General features: G+C 46.6%; 1 protein-coding gene across 2 annotated transcripts in view; it reads left to right on the top strand.

The window, feature by feature from the left end:
* Positions 1-19,171, top strand: part of LOC137805032 (neurogenic locus notch homolog protein 1-like) — a 39,777-nt gene that overhangs the window by 2,854 nt on the left and 17,752 nt on the right. For both annotated transcript variants that reach the window (XM_068604682.1, XM_068604681.1), the window contains exons 3-12: positions 10,068-10,330; positions 10,992-11,330; positions 12,690-12,812; positions 12,919-13,152; positions 14,013-14,168; positions 14,447-14,632; positions 15,269-15,382; positions 18,118-18,231; positions 18,369-18,602; positions 18,694-18,804. In XM_068604682.1, the coding sequence (XP_068460783.1) occupies positions 10,068-10,330; positions 10,992-11,330; positions 12,690-12,812; positions 12,919-13,152; positions 14,013-14,168; positions 14,447-14,632; positions 15,269-15,382; positions 18,118-18,231; positions 18,369-18,602; positions 18,694-18,804 (1,874 nt within the window). The remainder of the gene's footprint in view (positions 1-10,067; positions 10,331-10,991; positions 11,331-12,689; positions 12,813-12,918; positions 13,153-14,012; positions 14,169-14,446; positions 14,633-15,268; positions 15,383-18,117; positions 18,232-18,368; positions 18,603-18,693; positions 18,805-19,171) is intronic.

Genomic DNA, 19,171 nt, shown 5'->3' with positions numbered 1-19,171 from the left:
CTGTTCTCCAACGATGTGTCGTTTGCCAGTGAAGTTTCAAGTTGCTGCTGTTGTGTGATTCAATATGTGTGGAAATGACTTTTGTTCTAAAATCTCTTTATAGCGACGCGTAAGATTGTTTCTCTTGTTGCTGTGAGGTCTGCGTGTAAAGCTGAGTTTTTGGTAGCCACACATTTAATATTACTGGTAGGATCCAGCAAAATGCTAATTTGAGCGTCTTTCCATCAACCCTCCCTGGTCTTTCAAACTCCGCGCACCAAGTGTGTTATTAAAGTTATACAACATCTCAATTCCTCACCACATTAACCCCGATGACATCGCTGGGATTATTTGGTCAGATCCAACAGGCGTAATCCTTGACTCGGGCTCTTGCACTAACCCAGTTGACTAACGTCACTCTCCAGGGTTCATTCGGTTAAAGGCAAAGAGTTAATGCATATCTTTGATATCTGCTTGTGGTATCCAGCGTGGCCGTGGAGATTTTATTTTTCCCCTCACTCTTGACGGGAATACGATGTAGTTTTCGCCGCTCTTGAACTCAAGTGTTGTGTCGAGGTCAAGCAAAGTGTGACTGGACGCTTCAGTTTGATTTGGCCCTCACAGATGCCCACTTGACATGCCATACCATGAATACCGCCTCCCTCTTCATATCGGGGTCCGTCCCGGTCTTGGAAGATCCCGACTGAAGTTTATCTCCAAAGGGCTCAGAGGAGGCCTCTCATTTAGTGCAGAGGCTTGGCAGCAGGAGCGAGCAGTGACAGAGCCGAGCCAATCGAGACCAGGAAAAATAACTCGCAAATTCCAGTGGCACCATGGCCCAGAATCAAAGCGGCTCGCAGCGGCGCTTCTCTCTGCCCGGAGAGATGAGAGACGTCCGGCGAGGAAGGACGCAGCTGAGAGATCACAAACTTTCATCGCCGGTTCGCCGGAGCGATGAAAAATTGCAACTGACAGGCTTTTGATCGCGGAGAGTCACGGAGTCACGTGGTTGTTTAGGTTCCTCAGTGGTAATGCATGAGGCCGGACTGGAAGCAAAGCATATCACACAGACAAGCACGTCTTCAAAGAATTAGTTTTGCGCCATCAGAAAACCCAACAGTTTTGAAAAATGCTCTCCAAAACTTGTCGACTTACATTAGTGTGATCCATGGGCTCAGTATTGTAAATAAAATATGTTCCCATTTTCTTTTAACAAAATAATCTTTTCTTTTAACTTTTAACTTCAAAGGAAGTTCAAGTTAGTCTCATTTCGTGAGTCTGAGTAGATACAAATAGACGAATAAACAAAAACTGAGAATTTGGCCGTGCCTTTATCTTTACACTTGACAGCTGTCAAAACATAATGCTACAAATACAAACCGGCGCAGATTTAAAGTGTGACGCCCGTGACGCATGGCTAAAATACTCTTTCTCTAGATGCTTCTTTCGTAATCTTGTGTCGCAAATCACAATCATTAATTTGACGCGTTTCTTTTTGATTGACATAAGTAGACAATTTTCTTTTGGGGTGAGGGAGCTGTTTCCGATTTTTCTGTGTTTGCACAAGATAACGAACAGAGTCTTTAGTTCCTCGCTGGTATGTGGGGCGACTGCTACAGTATGCAACCACTTCAATGAAAGTGAGCCCTTGTTCTTGGGGATTCCTTAATGGCACCTCTGTTCAGGTCAGATGACTCTATCTCAACACACACACACACACACACACACACACACACATTATCCCCCCCCCCCTCCCTCGACGCATCCATTCAGAGTCAGGAAACAGCCTCAGAGTAGCCCGAGGGAAGAAAAGGTGCCGTATCTGATCATATCATCACACAGCGAGAAACACAGAGCGCGAGGCTTTTATATGGCCGCCGCCGCCGCCGGTGTCGGGTTCCCGTTGGCAAGAGTCCGGCCGGTGAGAGGCTGATCGTCAGAGTGTTCTGGCTGAACGGAGTGACTTGGTGGTGGGGAACTTCGCCGCAATGGATTAGAGATATTTGAGCCTCCCTCATTGGCATATGCCAAGACAAATCACATAAACTTTGATCGCCGACTGAGAGGACTGACAGGGTGTGTGTGTGTGTGTGTGTGTGAGAGAGAGAGAGAGACAGAGAGAGACAGAGAGAGAGACTGGGCATACTTCACACCACACTTCCTCATTTATTTCTCTTTTTTTCTTACCTTTCAGCCAGACCACCTGTCTGTAGCACAGCAGCATCCTCCATAATACCCATGATTACTTGTGGTTTTGCCCAATTCAGCTCCACACAGGAACAGATTGACTTTGTCTGCCAGGTGTGCTTTTAGCTTTTAGACGCCGCTGACACACACTTACTCCCTGCGTGTTTAGGAGAATGGAGTGTGATGGAGTGTTTCAGTAAAGCAGTAATGCAGATTGTAAGACGGATAACAATCATGGTATCCATTCCTCACACAGACAAAAGGTTCCTCCAGCCTCATAAGTTACAACACGTAGCCAGACCTGACAAGTCACAGTATTTAATCAAGGATTACTTCATGATAATTATGTATTTTAGGGATTTTCTCAAATTCATAACTCAGTCAAATCCTAACACGCAGACATGAGGCACATATTTTCTTGATTAGATAGTGATGTACTCTTTTCAAGGATGTCATAATCTTTGATGTCCATTGGGAATAAGCATCCCTTAATCTGCTTACAACGTACAACCCCAGAGCTTGCCTGAGAATAATCCTGTGTTTAAATTGTCTTCAGTTTTACAGTGTAATCCAGTGGTAGTTGTCTGCAAAAATGAACTTCTAGTCCCATTCAGAAGTGGGATTATGTTTACTTATGAATTGCTCAGTCTAAAGTTTAGCTGCCAAGCGGCTCCTTTAACCAAAACTATCTGCTCGTGTCAGCTGTCGATTAGTTTTCCATCGCTATAAGCAGCTAACCAAAATGGTTACTGTCTGAAATATTAAGACAATATTTTTGAGCAGATAATACATACATTTGTATTTCCAAAACTTTTTGGGCTTTCGAAAAAAAACCAAAGTAGCATTTTATCCCTTAAAAAACATAATTTGCCGACAGTTCTTTTGTTGTTTGGCTAACTCACAAAATAAATGTATAAACTGTGGCCGCTTATACCAATCTGGCAGTTGAATCCTGGTCTTGATTCATCGGTGACTTGGAGGATGACGTGATGTGACACGTTGGCGTGCTCGGCTCAAGCCTTAAAGTCCCCGTGTACGGCGACAACCTAAGTGTCCGGTTGCACCGTCGGATACACCTTCAGACACCCGTAAAGCCCCAAAGTGGTTCCAGCCTCGTAAAGTCGGCAGTGGCAGAAGTCATTAGGAGCTGCTAAGACTCTCAAGACATTCACACACACACACACATACACACACACACACCGAGTGGTCGGTCCTTGGGGAAGCTGACTCTTTCCCATGGGCTGTGTCCATAACGCTCCCCAAATAAACAGGGGTCTCTAATGAAGGCTGCCAGATGTGGGCCGGCCAGGTCAGCTCTCCTGTGCGATTAGAGAGGAAGGGAAAGATGGATGGATGTAAGAAGAGGGAAAGAGGGACAGCGTTTCCCCTTAATTTCTGTAGCCAGTGGGGATTTTGGTGGTAACTTTGGTTTCATCTCCACAACAAATAACAACCCTGCTTCTTCTTTTTTTATTTTTTGGTGCCAGCTTTGGTTTCAGTGGAAGAGCTATTTTCATTTCACGAGACTCTGATTTGTGTGATTGAAGCTGAATTTAAGCGTGCTTTTCACTGTTGATTCTCGCCACCAGTGGTGGCAGAGTTGTCACAGTGGTCGGCCACCAAATGCTGCTGGGAAAACACAAGAGAGGGCAAGAAGAGAGAGAGGGAAGTGTGGAGGAAAGGAAACGAGGAGAAAGCCCCCCCCCCTCCTCCTCCACTCCTCTGTCCTCCCCCTTTGGGCAACGCTTTAATAACAGATCAGACAAGGCTAAAGGGGACTTAAACCAGGCACACAGCAAGGAAATAAGAACGAGTGGGACGACAGGAAGTGTGGGGGGGTTTGACTCCTGGCACCGAAAGAGAGAGAGAGAGAAAGAGAGAGAGAGAGAGAGAAAGAGAGAGAAGAGAGAGGAGAGAGAGAGAGAAAGAGAGAGAGAGAGAGAGAGAGAGAGAGAGAGAGAGAGAGAGAGAGAGAGAGAGAGAAAGAGAGAGAGAGAGAGAGTAGAGAGAGAGAAAGAGAGAGAGAGAGAGAGAGAGAGAGAGAGAGAGAGAGAGAGAAAGAGAGAGAGAGAGAGAGGAGAGAGAGAGAGAGAGAGAGCCGAGAGAGAGAGAGAGGGAGACACATATATGTTTTAAATGTTAAAGCACAACTGTTATTTACATCTTTTAAAAATGAAAGAAAAACAAAAGAAGTATTACCATAGCTGTCTAAAAATGATTTATTGCATGTCCTAAAGATTAGGAATAAATCTGCAAATGTATTTATTTTTTTTGTCCGACCAATAAAAAAAATGAATTCTAAAATACAAATCTACATATCCTCACCTGGCTATCTGAGAATGAAGCAAAAGAAAAAAAAAACCAAACCCTATCCTTTATATCGTCGCAGATTAATTTGAGCTGATGAACTCATTTTCTGGTTCCTTGTTCATCGTGCATCATCGTGACTGCCAGTAGCTGTGTTTGCACATGCAGTTCACTTTCACTTTCAGTTATATCTCTAAATAAAGGGCTTGAGGTAATCTGTTGGCTTGCATGTTTGTTGCCAGAGCAGACTTTATTGGAGATAAGTTCAACATCTAATAGGTGAGCTGAACAAAGAATAATCCTAAAATAATCGTATTTATGTCATTTACAGAAATGGAACCAGACACCGATTCTGTCTCCCACAGAGCTTTACAAGACCCAATAATTGTATAAATGCACAACCTAATTCACTAAGCTTCTTAAAATGGATGCAGATTGGGGTCCGTACAGCTGCCGAAACCTGCGCCGTGCCTCCAGTTGTATTATTTGTGAACAGCGCACATGTGTAGCCCACATATTACGCGTTCGAAGCCTCTGTGCCCCGGTCTGCGCGCGAGCCTCCGAAAGATGGCAGATGGCAGATTGGCCCCGACGCTGAGGAAAGCCCCTTCAGAGTGACGCCTGGCCAAGGGTAGATGTCACCACAACATCTGCTGCGGGCTCGAGCCGCCGCCGCCGCCGCCCGGCCTCTGTTATGCATCCCATCAGTGTCGCGGACCTGTTGCCACGGGCTACCGCGGCGGCAATAGAAGAAGAGACGGGGCCCAGAAGTGAGCGCCGAGGAGAACAATGAGGGCTCCCGGGGTCCGGGATGACAGAGAGGATAATAACAGTATCGGCCTTACCGCCGAGATAACTCCACTGCTGTCCCTGCCGTTATACGACACCTCCCGAACACCTGATATTTGCTCAGCTTCTGATTTGTGCCCCTCTTTTCATGTCTTCTGTATTTACCTTTCCAGCGGCCCAGTTTACCTGCTGCTGTTGAGATTATGCCGCTCGCCGGGCCAGAAGATTTCTTTTGTTGAAGCAGCTGCTTTTCTCTGTTTGTTTTGAATACAGCAAAGACGCTATAAAAGAGTCGTTGAGTCTCTTTTGTTTTACCCCCCCCCACACACACACACCTATTTATAAGTTTGTGCTCGTATCGAGGCAGTTAAGCCCGCTGCCCGTGAAGGCCGCTTTCTCGCTGAGCGTTTATTTGACGGGCTCTCGCCAAGTCAAAGAGCAAACTGTGAGCATTCTTCGCCTCGCGTGTGCTGCAGTTGACTTACGGCGAGCACCTCAGCCCCGAGTGTTTGCACAGAGCGTCCACGTGCACCGAGGTGAGGGCGCGGCGTCTCGCTCGCTGTTTGTCTTTCGGGCCTCGGTGTGAGACGCCGGGCTGTTTCGCGAGGGGCAGATGCCAGGTGTCTTTTCCTTTTTTTCAAGGAGCCGCAGAAAGCGCGGCTGCCAGCGAGCCTCGGGTTAAGAATCAGCGCAGGGGAGACTCTTTAGAGTAAACACCCAAATTCCATCTGAACTGGCAACCTCCTTTTTTTGTCTTTCCCCCGCTTGGAAACCCAACCAAACCAGTTCCAGCGTCCTTTCTCTCCAGACTCCTTTGTTTGTGCCCCGCTGCTCGTGTGTGCTGTTTGGATTTAAGCTTTTATTTTGCCTTGCGCTTGACACAGACCCATAAAAACGTCGCAGAGCAAGCTCGGGGTAACTTGGACACAAGTTTTAGGGGGAGTTGTTCAGTCGAGACTTATAAATCCTAAAGAAGATGCTCAGAGGGGAGCGACCGTACGACTTTGAACAGAGGAAGTGAAACCAATAATGAGAAAGAAATTCAGGGATGAGCCATAAATAAAGAAAGACGATTAGCAAGATTTCTTTTTTTGTAGAAAGATAGGAGGGAAAAGAGAGGAAAGAGGAGGCGTAACAGCTGAATACGCCCGGCCTGTGGTCAACTCTGAATGGGGAGGAAAAACAATGGGCCCACTCATCCTTCGCTCTCCCTCTCTCCTCTCTCCTCTCTCCTCTCTTCCTCGCTGGCTCGTCATTTCTCTGCAGAGTAGTGAAGGCAAAGGAGGAGGGAGGGGGGTTCAGATTCCAACACTGTAGAAAATGTCCAACCCGACAGCTTGATTCTTGAAATATATTTACGCTAATATAATTTGGATTAGTGTTTAAATGGGAACCACACACTAACTCAATAGCATTCAGAAAATAAAGTCCTACTGACTAATGCAGACTAGTGCTTAAGTTAATGCGCTTAACCTTTTTGCAGTGCGTGGCCCCTGGCTCCGTCTGCGCTTGAGGACGGTATCAGGATGGGGTGCCATGCAGAGGAAGGAGTCAGAGCGGTGGGAGACGGGAGGTGTAGAGGGTGGAGGAGAGAGGGGAGGGATGGGGGGAGGGGGGGTGAATGGCCGGGAGCAGCAGCTGCCGTCTCCTCATTAACATGCGCACCTGCTCCCTGCGGCCTTTTTCCAGCGAGCTCGTGTGGCGCCTCACGACCTCAGCACCCGCCATCGCTGGGACTTAACTGGACTGGCCCTCTAGCAGCACACACCCACACACACACACACACACACACACACACACACACACACACACACACACACACACACACACACACACACACACACTCCTAATGTCCTTGATACGGACGCTCATAAATGATGTAGAAGAATTTGTATTTTTCATGTCCAGTTATGTTTGTTTAATCAGATTAAATCAGAAAGTGGAACAAGAGTATCCAGAGTTACTGTCTCTCTCTCGTTGTTAGATTTGGAACAACAAACTGTAAAGTTGCCAATTGTGCAGTTTCATCATCACAGAAACTGCAGGAGGATTATACATACATATATATCACTGTCTCAAGTGTTTTTTGGGAGCTTTTTCCTTGTGTGAAGGGTTCAATATCAGAGGCCATAAAATGACTCCACTTATTACTCAATCATTTATTTGACTGTGTGACTTTGTAAAGAAAAAACACAGCTGAGATTTTATATGTATCTGCATGTAACAGATTTGACTTTGGGCTTCTGCCGCCAGCGCTTGTTTAACCTTAATGCTTCAGTGATCTTCAGGCCAAATGACAGCGAGCTAAGGTTCCCCGCTCCGCTCTCTGCGCGGTGACATGCCACCACTCACTACTGCTGTTTGTGCAGCGGGCAGCCTAGCATGTGATGTTTTCTTTTCCTTACCACAGTCCTAACGCTGCCTAATCCCCTGAGAGGGAGACCCTGTCTAAACACACGGCCGTTCCTACAAACCCTGTCCCTAAACCCACACACACACACACACACACACACACACATTGGACCCCCTGGGAATGTTTGGGGACGTGGTCCTGCCAGCCCCTCGGGGCTAACAGACTTGCTGGCTCTGGTCAGGTATTTGAGAGTGACAGCGGGTTTTACTGTTGTGGGAAGGCCGCTTTGATGTCGGCAGGATGCTTCGTGCGCTATATTGTTTCTGCGTGAGAGTAAAACACAACGTATTCAGAGAGAAGCGATTTGGATTTCTAGACATTCCTTGTGTGATTTTCCCCTGTGCAGGAATTCATCCTCCACAAATCTGCCGGGTATCGCCACCGTCTCTTCCTTTTCATCCTCTTCCCATCTCTTGTCTGCTGCCGGAGCAAATCCTCTCCGGGGAGGGAAGAATAACGAGCGCTGAGGTGGGGGCAAGGTGCTTTGAAGTCTCCGTCATGTTGGCTTGCGGCTCAAACGCTGTGGCATAGATGCCGCCTTGTCCTCGGGATGAATGAGTGCTGACAAAAGGGTCAAAGCGAGCGCATTTCAGAGCCGAGAGCTGCTGAACGGTGCCACGATGGCTGCTTTTCTTGCCTCCTGACTTTTGGAAAGGACGGATTAGGGGCAAGAATTCCAAATACTGCAGATATTTTTCTTCGGGGGCCATTGAGTAGACGCTTTGTTTTTGTAATGACCAGGCCCGCCTGGCCACCCAGCCTTGTTGACGACAGTATTGCATCTCTGAAGCTGATGAATATGGGGCGGTGGCGAAGGGGAGGCTGTACTGTGGCAGGTCTGAGGTGGTTGGTTGTGGTGTCAAATGGAAATTGTCATGTGCTGACAGTTGGCAGTGAATGCCCGGTCCAACCACTTATAATCCCAATTTATTGTTCTGTAATAAGATATTTTCAGATTTATAACCAATTAGCCAATTTATAACCAATTAGCCAGTGTAGGCTAGTTATATTCCTCTGTTTCCGAAGCTAAGCTAAGCAGCTGCTGCCCGTAGCGTCATTGCTGCGACGGACACAGACACCGGATTCTTTTCTTCTTTTCTTTACACAGCATCGGATTCATTGATAGCTGTCACGATGTGATGAGAAAGTCACCTAAAATATCCCAAATGTTTTTGAAACAATCACCAACCATGCCTTCAACAAACTCCTGGCCTCAGTGATGAATGGATCGAGAGAGAGAGAGAGAGAGAGTATCGTCTTATAAAAGAGATGCAACAAGGAAATGTTGGTCATTTTCACATAATAAATGACGCAAACGGATTAATCGGATATTATAATTGTTTGCAGGATCATGCAATTGTGAATGTACGAAGTGTGTGTGTGTGTGTGTTTGTGTGAAAGACTGCACACAGTGTAGGTATGAGTGTGTGCATGCTCTGTGTGTGTGGCCCCTCTTTGTTGAGCTGTGCGTATCCTCAGGGGAATCCCTTCAACTCCTCTCATTGTAATTGTAAATGTGTGAATGTGTCCCAGTGATCTCCAGCACCTCTCTCTCTCTCTCTCTCTCTCTCTCTCTCTCTCTCTCTCTCTCTCTCTCCCTCCCTCTCTGGGAACTGGTTCGCTGGGGTCCGAGTTGCGTTTATGACTCAACCTGTGAGAAACATCACAGGAGCTTATCCCCCCCTCGGTTCAGCCCACTCCGTTTTACGGCCTGAAGCACATTGTTGGCGGAGGGAGGGCAAAAGAAAGACGAATGTCCCGCTTAAAGCATAGCTACACATGGCCTTGTTGCCGTGTTGTAAAAACGGCCTGGACAGGACCGTTGTTTAAGAGAAATGCATAGTTAGTTCTGTTTGTTACCCATGCAGCTGATTTATAAGCACAATAGCAAAGAAGCGGGATGACCCTGTTGTCTTACCCCGGTGAACTCTATCTGTGCTCAGCTGAAAACGATTGGATGGATGAAAATAGTGTTTGGGAATTCCCTTTGACCGATTCCACTCTTTGTGATGCTAATTTTAAATGAAGATAGAATGGACATTTATTAGTAGACCGATATATCTTCCAGAAAGAAGGTTTTTTATTAGATCATTTGGAAATTGTGTGTATTCATGATACAATGCTGGTTCTACATGATCTTTTGTTTCATAAATAATGACTTAAATGGGCGCCCACAGTTACACCTAAATTAATCGAGCAAACATAAGAAAGAAAGTGTCATTTATGAATGTCTGGCATTTTTGTTTTTCTGTAAAAAAAAGAAAAAAATGTTAATGAGCATCTGAGCTGAGATAAGGATGCACGTAACAGTCGGCAGACAAAGTAATTGACCTCGTAGATGCGACCACCCGTCGAGGGCTCGTTGCTAACCTCTCCCTCTGTGTGGTCTCAGGTGCCGGGACGGATTCGCAGGAAGCAGGTGCCAGTTCCACGACCCGTGCACCACCTCGCCATGCATGAACGGCGGCATGTGTCGCGCCGTGTCCAAGGGGAACACGGTGGACTTCAACTGCACCTGCAAACTGGGCTTCACCGACCGCCGCTGCCTGACGCCCATCAACAACTTCTGTAGTAGCTCGCCGTGTCGCAACGGAGGCACCTGCGAGCTGGAGAGTCTCAAGACGTACAAGTGCCACTGCCCACCCGGATGGTCAGGTAACACGCAACAGCACCATACGAAGAGGGCTTTACCGGTGGAGTTGATCATGAGACATATCAGAGGGGTTGCAAGGTGATAAACTGGAGAGGCAACCTATAGATCTCTGCCTCATATCGTTTCTATTGGTGAATAGGGAAAACTAGATAATGCAATAAAACGTCTTGAGTTGTTTACTTACATTATGACAATACTTTTTGTATTGAGTAAGTTTTATCTGATTAAATATGTGCTAATTTACACACATTTCTATAACATAGAGCTGAACATTGGATAAAGCCAGGTTATATATTTTTGTATTATCAAATCTATTTTCACCATTAATTAGGAATACAGTATTACATAAATCAGGCTATGAAATATGCTGTATATGAACAAAGCCCTCTGTATTAACCTTCATTAAACACTAAAGTTTTGTGTATTTTGTGTATTTATGTATGCTACTGAAGTGAAAAACTCATTTTGGAAAAATCTACAGTTGCCAATTGACATCCTATGGAAGCAGCAGTCGCTCAAAATCTCAAAACTGCCCAGCGCATGAAACACGTCAAATGTCTTTGCCTGACGTGTCTTCTCTTAATCAGAAGAAACCCCAGCAAAAAAAGGGCAGTGCTCGATACTAGGTACAATACAAGAACAGCCTTTTCTCCGTGCCCTCAGGTAAACTGTGCCAACAAGCCGACCCCTGTGCCTCAAACCCGTGCGCCTACGGCGGCCAGTGCTCCGCCATTGTGTCTCACTACATCTGCACCTGCACGCCTTTCTTCTCCGGAAAGACCTGCAAACAGGACGTCAACGAGTGCGACGCGAGCCAGTCGCCCTGCAAGAACGGCGGGGTGTGCGTCAACGAGGTCGGCAGCTACCAGTGCCAGTGCCCGCAGGAGTACACGGGGAGACACTGCGAGAGCCGCTACCTGCCCTGCAACCCGTCGCCCTGCCACAACGGAGGCACCTGCATCCAGAAGGGAGAGACCAGCTACGAGTGCTCCTGTGTGCCAGGTAGGGAGGTGACACCTCCATCGGGGGTTAGGAGGAGATGTTTGTTCATGTGATGACATGTGAGGCCTCGGCACACCTCTGTTCACATCTGGAATGATGAAATACTGACGTGACCAGCACCGTCGTGCCATCCACTTATATTTAACCAAAACAAAATGCTCCACATTAGCGGAATTGTTTGCAGATAGTTTTGAGACATGAGTTTGTCTGCCGACACAGTCGTCTGCCAACTAGCCCCGAGGGCAGTTGCTACGTCCTCGAGCTTCTCGACACAAATATTTGGTCGAAATTGGGAGGATCACTTCTTTTGTGCCACCTTCAGGTGTTTCCTGGCCTTGACATTGTTCTGAAGAAGACAAGCCTTGAGGTGAAATATGGATCATATCCATCGTTTGTAAAAGGACATGATCCTCTTGAACTACAGTCAGGTTATCGCTCAGGAATAGAAATGTTTCTGCCTGTTTGTTGCTGCTTTCAGGGATGATGTCATTTAGGGCAGGGTGTTCCTGCTTGTGTGTGTCTTTGCATACATACGTGTGTGTTTTTGCTTTGGTGTGTCCACTGTGTGAACAAGGCAGAGCAGGAAGACATCGGGGCTTATCATAAGGAAATGGTCAAAGGACAACATCCTTTTCACATAGCAGAGTGGAGCAAAGCTTGCTGGGGACTTTAGTCGTGCCCACCACCTCGTCACCTTCGCACAGACTAACTTTGGCTTGTTTTTATCCGTTGACCACTGAGTCCAGAACAAGATGTTCCTTGAAACATCTTCCCTGAAATATTACCCTTGAAAACAACTTAAAACAAACTCAAGATCCTCCTTTTAAAGGTGAACTTTGCCGTAGTAGTGAAACAGGCATCATGGAACAACGTCTTTATGAGTGGATTTTAACTCCTGTCCCGTCCCACTCCCTAAAAAAAAAGTGAACTTGACCTACTACCTGCAAAAAGCCCACAGAAATATCGTAACCCACAAGATTCCCCAAAAAAATCTCTTAACTGTCACTGAAATTTCTTTCTACTAATAAAATGATTTACATTTTCATGTTTCGGAAAACATTGTGTCTGAAGGCCTCTGGCAATGGAAGTGATGACTTGGACTGGTTTTAATACATATTTTGTCCACCATGCCACATGTACAGTCCAGCGGTTGCCTCTTGTGTAACTGTATAGCTGAGTGGATGTTATTACACAGCGAGGTCACCACAAACCTCAAGAGGTTACAGCTGCCTTCTCTCTTTGGAAGGAAAAAGACGGTTGACCACATTTAACCGTAGAGTGAGTTTCACTCTCTTGTTGTAGACGCAGGAGAAATGAGAAACTGGAAATCTGAAGCTCATATTTCCCACTTTGTTTCAGGTTTTACAGGAAAAACCTGCAACCATAACATCGACGACTGTCCAGGCCACGGGTGTCAGAATGGAGGGACATGTGTAGATGGAGTCAACACCTACAACTGCCAGTGTAAACCAGAGTTTACAGGTTTGTAAAGCGATCGAAGTAACTTCATATCATCAAGCCAGTCAATTAAAGGGATTGTTTTGGGATGCGAACCGCCTTGAATCCCCTGACTGCTGCTCCCCCGCAGGTCAGCTCTGCACGGAGGACGTTGACGAGTGCCAGCTGATGCCCAATGCCTGCCAAAATGGCGGCACGTGCCACAACACCTACGGCAGCTACCAGTGCGTGTGCGTGAACGGCTGGACTGGGGACGACTGCAGCGAGAACATTGACGACTGTGCCAGTGCTGCGTGCCACCAAGAGTCCACGTGTCACGACCGCGTAGCTTCTTTCTACTGCGAGTGCCCCCTGGGCCGGACAGGTGGCTACACGTTTATTCAGGTTTACAGGAAACGGTCTCTTAATGCTCAACAGGAAATGGTTTTATGAGAGTATGCAACACTCTGATAAGGATGACGTCCCAGTGAAACTCATACGTCTGTCCTGTGGCGTAGTTGTACGGTGTACAGATACAAAGCGGAATTTAGATCAAATCCTTGCGTCTGATTGGACCACGAAAGGTGGGCGGGGTTAGAACTTAGCGCAACACGGAGCAGCGGCGTTCCACACACCCCTCCCTTCACGAAAAGTTTCAAATTGATAGATGGATGTCATGATATTGGTTGAAATTGGTCGTTATTAGTTAGCGTTAGCAGACTTCACATTGAAGAAAAGATGATTGCATGTTGATATTAAAACACAAAGAGATTCTTTTTTCTGTAAATTTTCTGCATATTTTTTTAAAAGGACAGGCATTTTTTATTTGATTTCATTTTCAAGTTATTTACTCTAGCTGTCTTTCTTGGGGGCTGTGAAGGATACGGGAAGCAACAAGTTCAAAAGAAAGGCGTAAAGGGCTTCGTCTCGAGAAAGTCACATTTATAGAGGCGAATGTTTGGTTTCTCTTGTGGTTCTGGTGTCCTGAACGGCCCGCGAGTACACATGTGCTATTTATTTATTTGCAGCAAACAGATGACACGTTATAGTCTCCTTGCTATTTGTAGAAGCCAATGTCATGACGTTTATCAGTTTTTTCCTGGAGGAAGGTCTTTTTCACCTAAATAATGTGCTGTTTCACAATAAATACCTTTTTTTGCCATGTGTACTTACAGTAGTACACCATTTGAATACTTAATACTGTACGGAGGATGTTAAATCCATCTTCTGTGTTATGTGCGTCAGGACTGCTGTGCCAGCTGGACGACGCCTGCATCAGCAACCCGTGTCAGAAAGGCTCCAACTGCGACACCAACCCCGTCAGCGGCAATCACTTCTGTACCTGCCCGTCCGGATACATCGGTGCCTCGTGCGATCAGGACGTTAACGAGTGCTCCCTGGGTAAAAAACGTCACACCACCTGACCTTCAAACTCTCTGCCTGTTGTGTCGTTTCCACCAAATTAATGTCAAGAAAGCTTTTCGGCCTCACACGTGCCTAACCCTAACCCTTGGTGACCTGTTTTACATGAGCTTCGGTTTCACATAATTGTGGCCGTAATCGCAGGAAATAACAAATGGCTTTGGTTTGACTTCCTCAAAAACAACACTAAACCCTCCTAAATCATCTTGATTGCGCCTCGTTGTAGCAAAGCTGAATTTATTAATCTGTTTCAACAGGTTCCAACCCGTGTGAGCACGCGGGGAAGTGTATCAACACCAAGGGTTCGTTCCAGTGTAAGTGCCAGCGGGGTTACGTCGGGCCGCGCTGCGAGCTGGACATCAACGAGTGCATGTCGAACCCGTGTATGAATGAGGCCACCTGCCTGGACCAAATAGGAGACTTCCACTGTATCTGCATGCCAGGTAAGTTCATACAAAATAAAATACGGATGCTCAGGTGTTGGGCTGGCTCTTAAAGTGACATTAGCACGTATTTGTCAGGATTCATATGGACCAAATGCGGTAAATCAAGGCGTACAAACAAGTCGCATGGACGCAAAACTGTTCGATCCATTCATGAAGAGAATTGTTTTAACTGAAATTTAGTTTTTGTTTTGGACTCTCAGTCAGATTAAATGAGCCATCTGAAGGCGTTACTTTGTGCTCCATAAATCTTGAAAATAGAACTCGAACGATTACTTCATTTATTGATTAATTGATAAGTAATAACCGGAAATTATTGTGAGGACTTAGCTGCTATTCTTTGTCTTGTGGGAGACTTAAAGGTCTTTAGGCGTTGGATTGTTTAAATTCATCAAAAACTATTTGATGACGTCACCTTAAACGTAACATATATATTTGACAATGATTAATCAAGAAGATAATTGCAGTGCTACTTCTATTCGAATAGCCTGTGTGTATCATATATAGCTATTTTAGCAGTATATATATATATATATATATATATATATATATATAAATATATATACAGCAGTGTGAAAATGCCTCTCCGTCTAACCAATCCATCTCCCTGCTGGTCCTCCCTTGCTAATTGGCCAGGTTACGAAGGGGAGTTCTGCGAGATCGATACGGACGAGTGCGCCCACAGCCCCTGCCTGAACAACGGCAACTGTATCGACAAGATCAACGCCTTCCACTGCCAGTGCCCCACAGGTGAGGCTGCTGCAGAGGAGGGGGGGGGGAGGGGGGGGAGACGAGGGGGCCAGGGGGCACAGAGGTCGATCTCTCTCGTTTTCTCTCTCTCTCTCTCTCTCTCTCTCTCTCTCTCTCTCTCTCTCTCTCTCTACCTTACTGTCTTTCTCTAGTTCACTCAAACGCAAACACACACACGCACACACAAACACCTTTTCTGGACGGGCACAAATCCCAGCCCTGAGGCGGGCTTTCGCAGGCCCGGAACGAGCGCAGCAGTCGAGGAGGAGGGGCGCGGGGTGTAGGGGGGGAGAATCTATAGGGAGAAGCTTGAGGAAGTTTGAACTTTTGAAACAAGTTTTTTATCCCTTTGCAAAGTCTGATGAGTGAGCAGAAACGTGTCGCTTTTGATTGTGAAAAAAGGGAGAGCTGGTTATATAAAAAAACGCATTTTCACTGTCGTAATGGCCAATGAAAATAGTTGTTTGGTCTATTTTGAGGGCAGCTAGTTGCAGGCCCTTTTTTTTTTTTTAAACCAGAGATGCCGTTGGAGTTACACTATTTGGACAAAAGGTATTGATGTTTTGTTCGAGGGTGAAGGAATGCAACTATTGAATCTCGGATAGAGAGGCAAGAAGAAAGCAAAGGAACGATCCTCAAATGTGTTTTTTTGTGCGTTTCATTGGGATCACTGAGGTGGAAGTGATTTTTTTTCCTTTTTCTTTTTCTTTCCATTCGTTCTTTTCGGGGAGGAAAATAGACGAGCTCTGAGTCGGGCGGATCAAAGGCGGCATGGGTGGAGTGAGGCAGGATTCCTCCTGTTGAGAGGAAAAAGAAAAGGAAGAAAGAGAGACACCCCAACAAGGAAGCTTTAGAATTGATGGAGGGGGTACAAGAGTGAACACAGAAGCTTAACGCCGAAAAAAAATGTGTGTGACAGTGAGCGAGGGTTATGTGAGGAAGCAGCATAAAGTGGTGGTGGTGAAAGTGTTGTTTTGGGCGGGTAGATGGGGTGAGAGGAGCGGAGGGGGGCTGCTGAGAGGCACATACCGTTATGCTGAAGCAGGAAGGGAGGGGCACAGAAGGGGAAGGGGTCTTAACCGCCCTGCTTGAGATGTAAATTTGTCCCCGTTGCGAGCCAGGCCCGAGGCGACGGTCCCCTCTTATTATTTCTGTACATGGAATAGCCATGGAAACCCCACTGAGAGCCATTGAAATGTCTGATTCCAGCAGTCTGGGGATAAATCCCTCTTTGGCTGCTGAAGTGCATGGTGTGTGTGTGTGTGTGTGTGTGTGTGTGTGTGTGCGTGCGTGCCCCTGGGCATGCTTACATTTCTGCTCCAGCCTTTGTGTGTCGATGCATTTGTATGCATCTGAATAAACTCTTTCACAGAGGACAGTAACTGAGCTGTGATGAAATGTAATTTCTTGCATCACATCCTTGCAAAAATAAAACACTCACACATTTTATAACGCTGAGGTTTGTCCGAATGTTTGTGTTGAATGATGGTTCATACATATTTTACCAACGCTTCTTCAGTTTTCAGCCATTAGGTTGGGTCTGATTTGATACTTTAAACCCCATTAAAGCATTACTGAATGAATTATTTATTTACTATTAATTAGTCATTACATAAACCCTTTAGAGACAGTGCCTGATAGAGTGGACACCTTTTTTTCAGCAGTTTTTTCAGCTTATTATTGAGAGGATGATACTTTCCAACCGCAGTTTTTTTTTAAGTATGTGCATCTGTGTAACTCACAACACACGTGTAAGCACGTCTCCACTGTGTCTACGCTGCGGTTCTGAAAGCTTCCAGCGAGGTCCACTGGGAGAAATCAGCATCGCCGCCAGCCACGCAAATATTTCCTCTCCGGATTAGCTGCCACTGAGTCTGTCTTTTTAGCTCCAACCACCTGTGTGTTCCCGCGTTGCTGTGGTGGAGGAAGAGAGGGGGATCAAAACGTTATCTCCAGATCAGACAACACCCTCGTCTTCCTTGGACTGTACCGTCATGTCACGTGAGGGGAGACCAGAAGAAAATGCCTGTGATGAGAATAACTCCAGTAAAAAGAAAGGAGAAAAAGCTGCTGGTTGATTTTGAATGACAAGGAGTTTGAATAGTGGAGGATCGAAGGTCAAGCTGGTTCTTTTTAGAGGCGCGCAGGGAGAGGAGGGGAAGGGTGGGGTGGAGTGGGGGGGTGCAGAAGGGCTGAGAGCAAGACAGGAGAATGCACATTGTGATGGAAAAGTTTTGAGGGACAAAGGAGGCAACGGGCTCAGTTTGGCGTTGCGTTGAGCAGACAGGCCCTCCTTTGTCTCTCAACCCCTTGGTCAGGAGGCCTCGCAACTTTCATTCTTCCCCCATCTCTTACCCTCCCTCCCTAAACCCCCCCCCCCCCCCCCCCCCTTCCAGCTTTGAACAAATCGGTTCCCCCAGTCTCCCCGTGTCCCCCCTTTTGGATTCGTGCTGAAAAGAAGTGAAAGGGAAAATAGAGAGTTTGTAGTGTTGCACAGTTGTTAATTAACATGCAGATGTCTGATTCGTTGAGAGCTCTTATAGCATGGGCTCAGGATTATGAGTGGGGCCGGTTTTATAATGGTGAGAACACAGTAGCGACATCTGAACACACACACACACACACTCTCTCTCTCTCTCTCTCTCTCTCTCTCTCTCTCTCTCTCTCTCTCTCTCTCTCTCTCTCTCTCCGCTCATGCCCACATACACAGTAACACCCTCTTGTTGTTTTTGCAGGCTTCACTGGGAGCCTTTGCCGGATAGACATTGACGAGTGTGCCAGCACGCCGTGCAAAAATGGCGCCAAGTGCACAGACGGACCCAACAAGTACACCTGCGAGTGTACAGAAGGTATAAAAGTTTAAAAATCGAGAAGAAAAAAAAGAAATAAGAGAAGTAGAAAGTTGGGAGGCCCTCCGACAAAAGAGGATGGACACCAGTAAAAATATTGCGGAAGAAAAAAAGTCAAAAGAATGTATTTTTCCCAGGTTACTCTGGGAGACACTGTGAGACGGACATCAACGAGTGTTACTCCGACCCGTGTCACTACGGCACCTGCATCGACGGCCTGGCCTCCTTCAGCTGCCTCTGCAGACCCGGATACACGGGCCGGCTGTGCGAGACCAACATCAACGAGTGCCTGAGCCAGCCGTGCAGGAACGGAGGCACCTGCCAGGACCGAGAGAACGCCTACGTCTGCAGCTGCACCAAGGGCACCACCGGTAACCGCCACACACACACACACACACACACAATCAGTGAAAATGAAGGGCTTCTGTCGTTCTAGGAATACTGAAAGCATTTTTCCGACAGGAATCAACTGCGAGATCAACATTGACGACTGCAAGAGCAATCCCTGTGACTACGGGACCTGCATCGATAAGATCAATGGCTACGAGTGCGCCTGCGAGCCCGGCTACACAGGTAGGAATCGTGTTCACGGAGAGTCTGTCATCATACTGCTCATTCTCTAAAATGTGGCTTAAATGTGGCAGAGGATTCAGCTCAAGCCCTGCAGAGGGAAGTTGTGATAGCTTATGCATTTATTTTATAGCCAAGTTAGCTATTTTGCTGCATTCTCCTCCAAGATGCACCTCACCTTGTTAGTGAGGTGCAGGTTAATCTCTCTATTGAACCATTGCAAACCTTCAACTTGGAGAAAGTTGCGCTCTGCACCTGAAAAGTTAACTAAAGACGAGTTTAATGCGGCTGCTCTCTCAGGTAAAGTGGCAGACAAAAATGAGCTTTAAGGTGCAAAACGTATGGACGGGGGAGTGAGGGGTCTTGACGG

Source organism: Clinocottus analis, unplaced genomic scaffold, assembly GCF_023055335.1.
Source record: "Clinocottus analis isolate CAN_PGR_092001 unplaced genomic scaffold, fCliAna1.0.p SCAF_7, whole genome shotgun sequence".
NCBI lineage: Eukaryota > Metazoa > Chordata > Actinopteri > Perciformes > Cottidae > Clinocottus > Clinocottus analis.
Note: the sequence above shows the minus strand (reverse complement) of the source record. Positions and strands in the feature narration are given on the sequence as shown.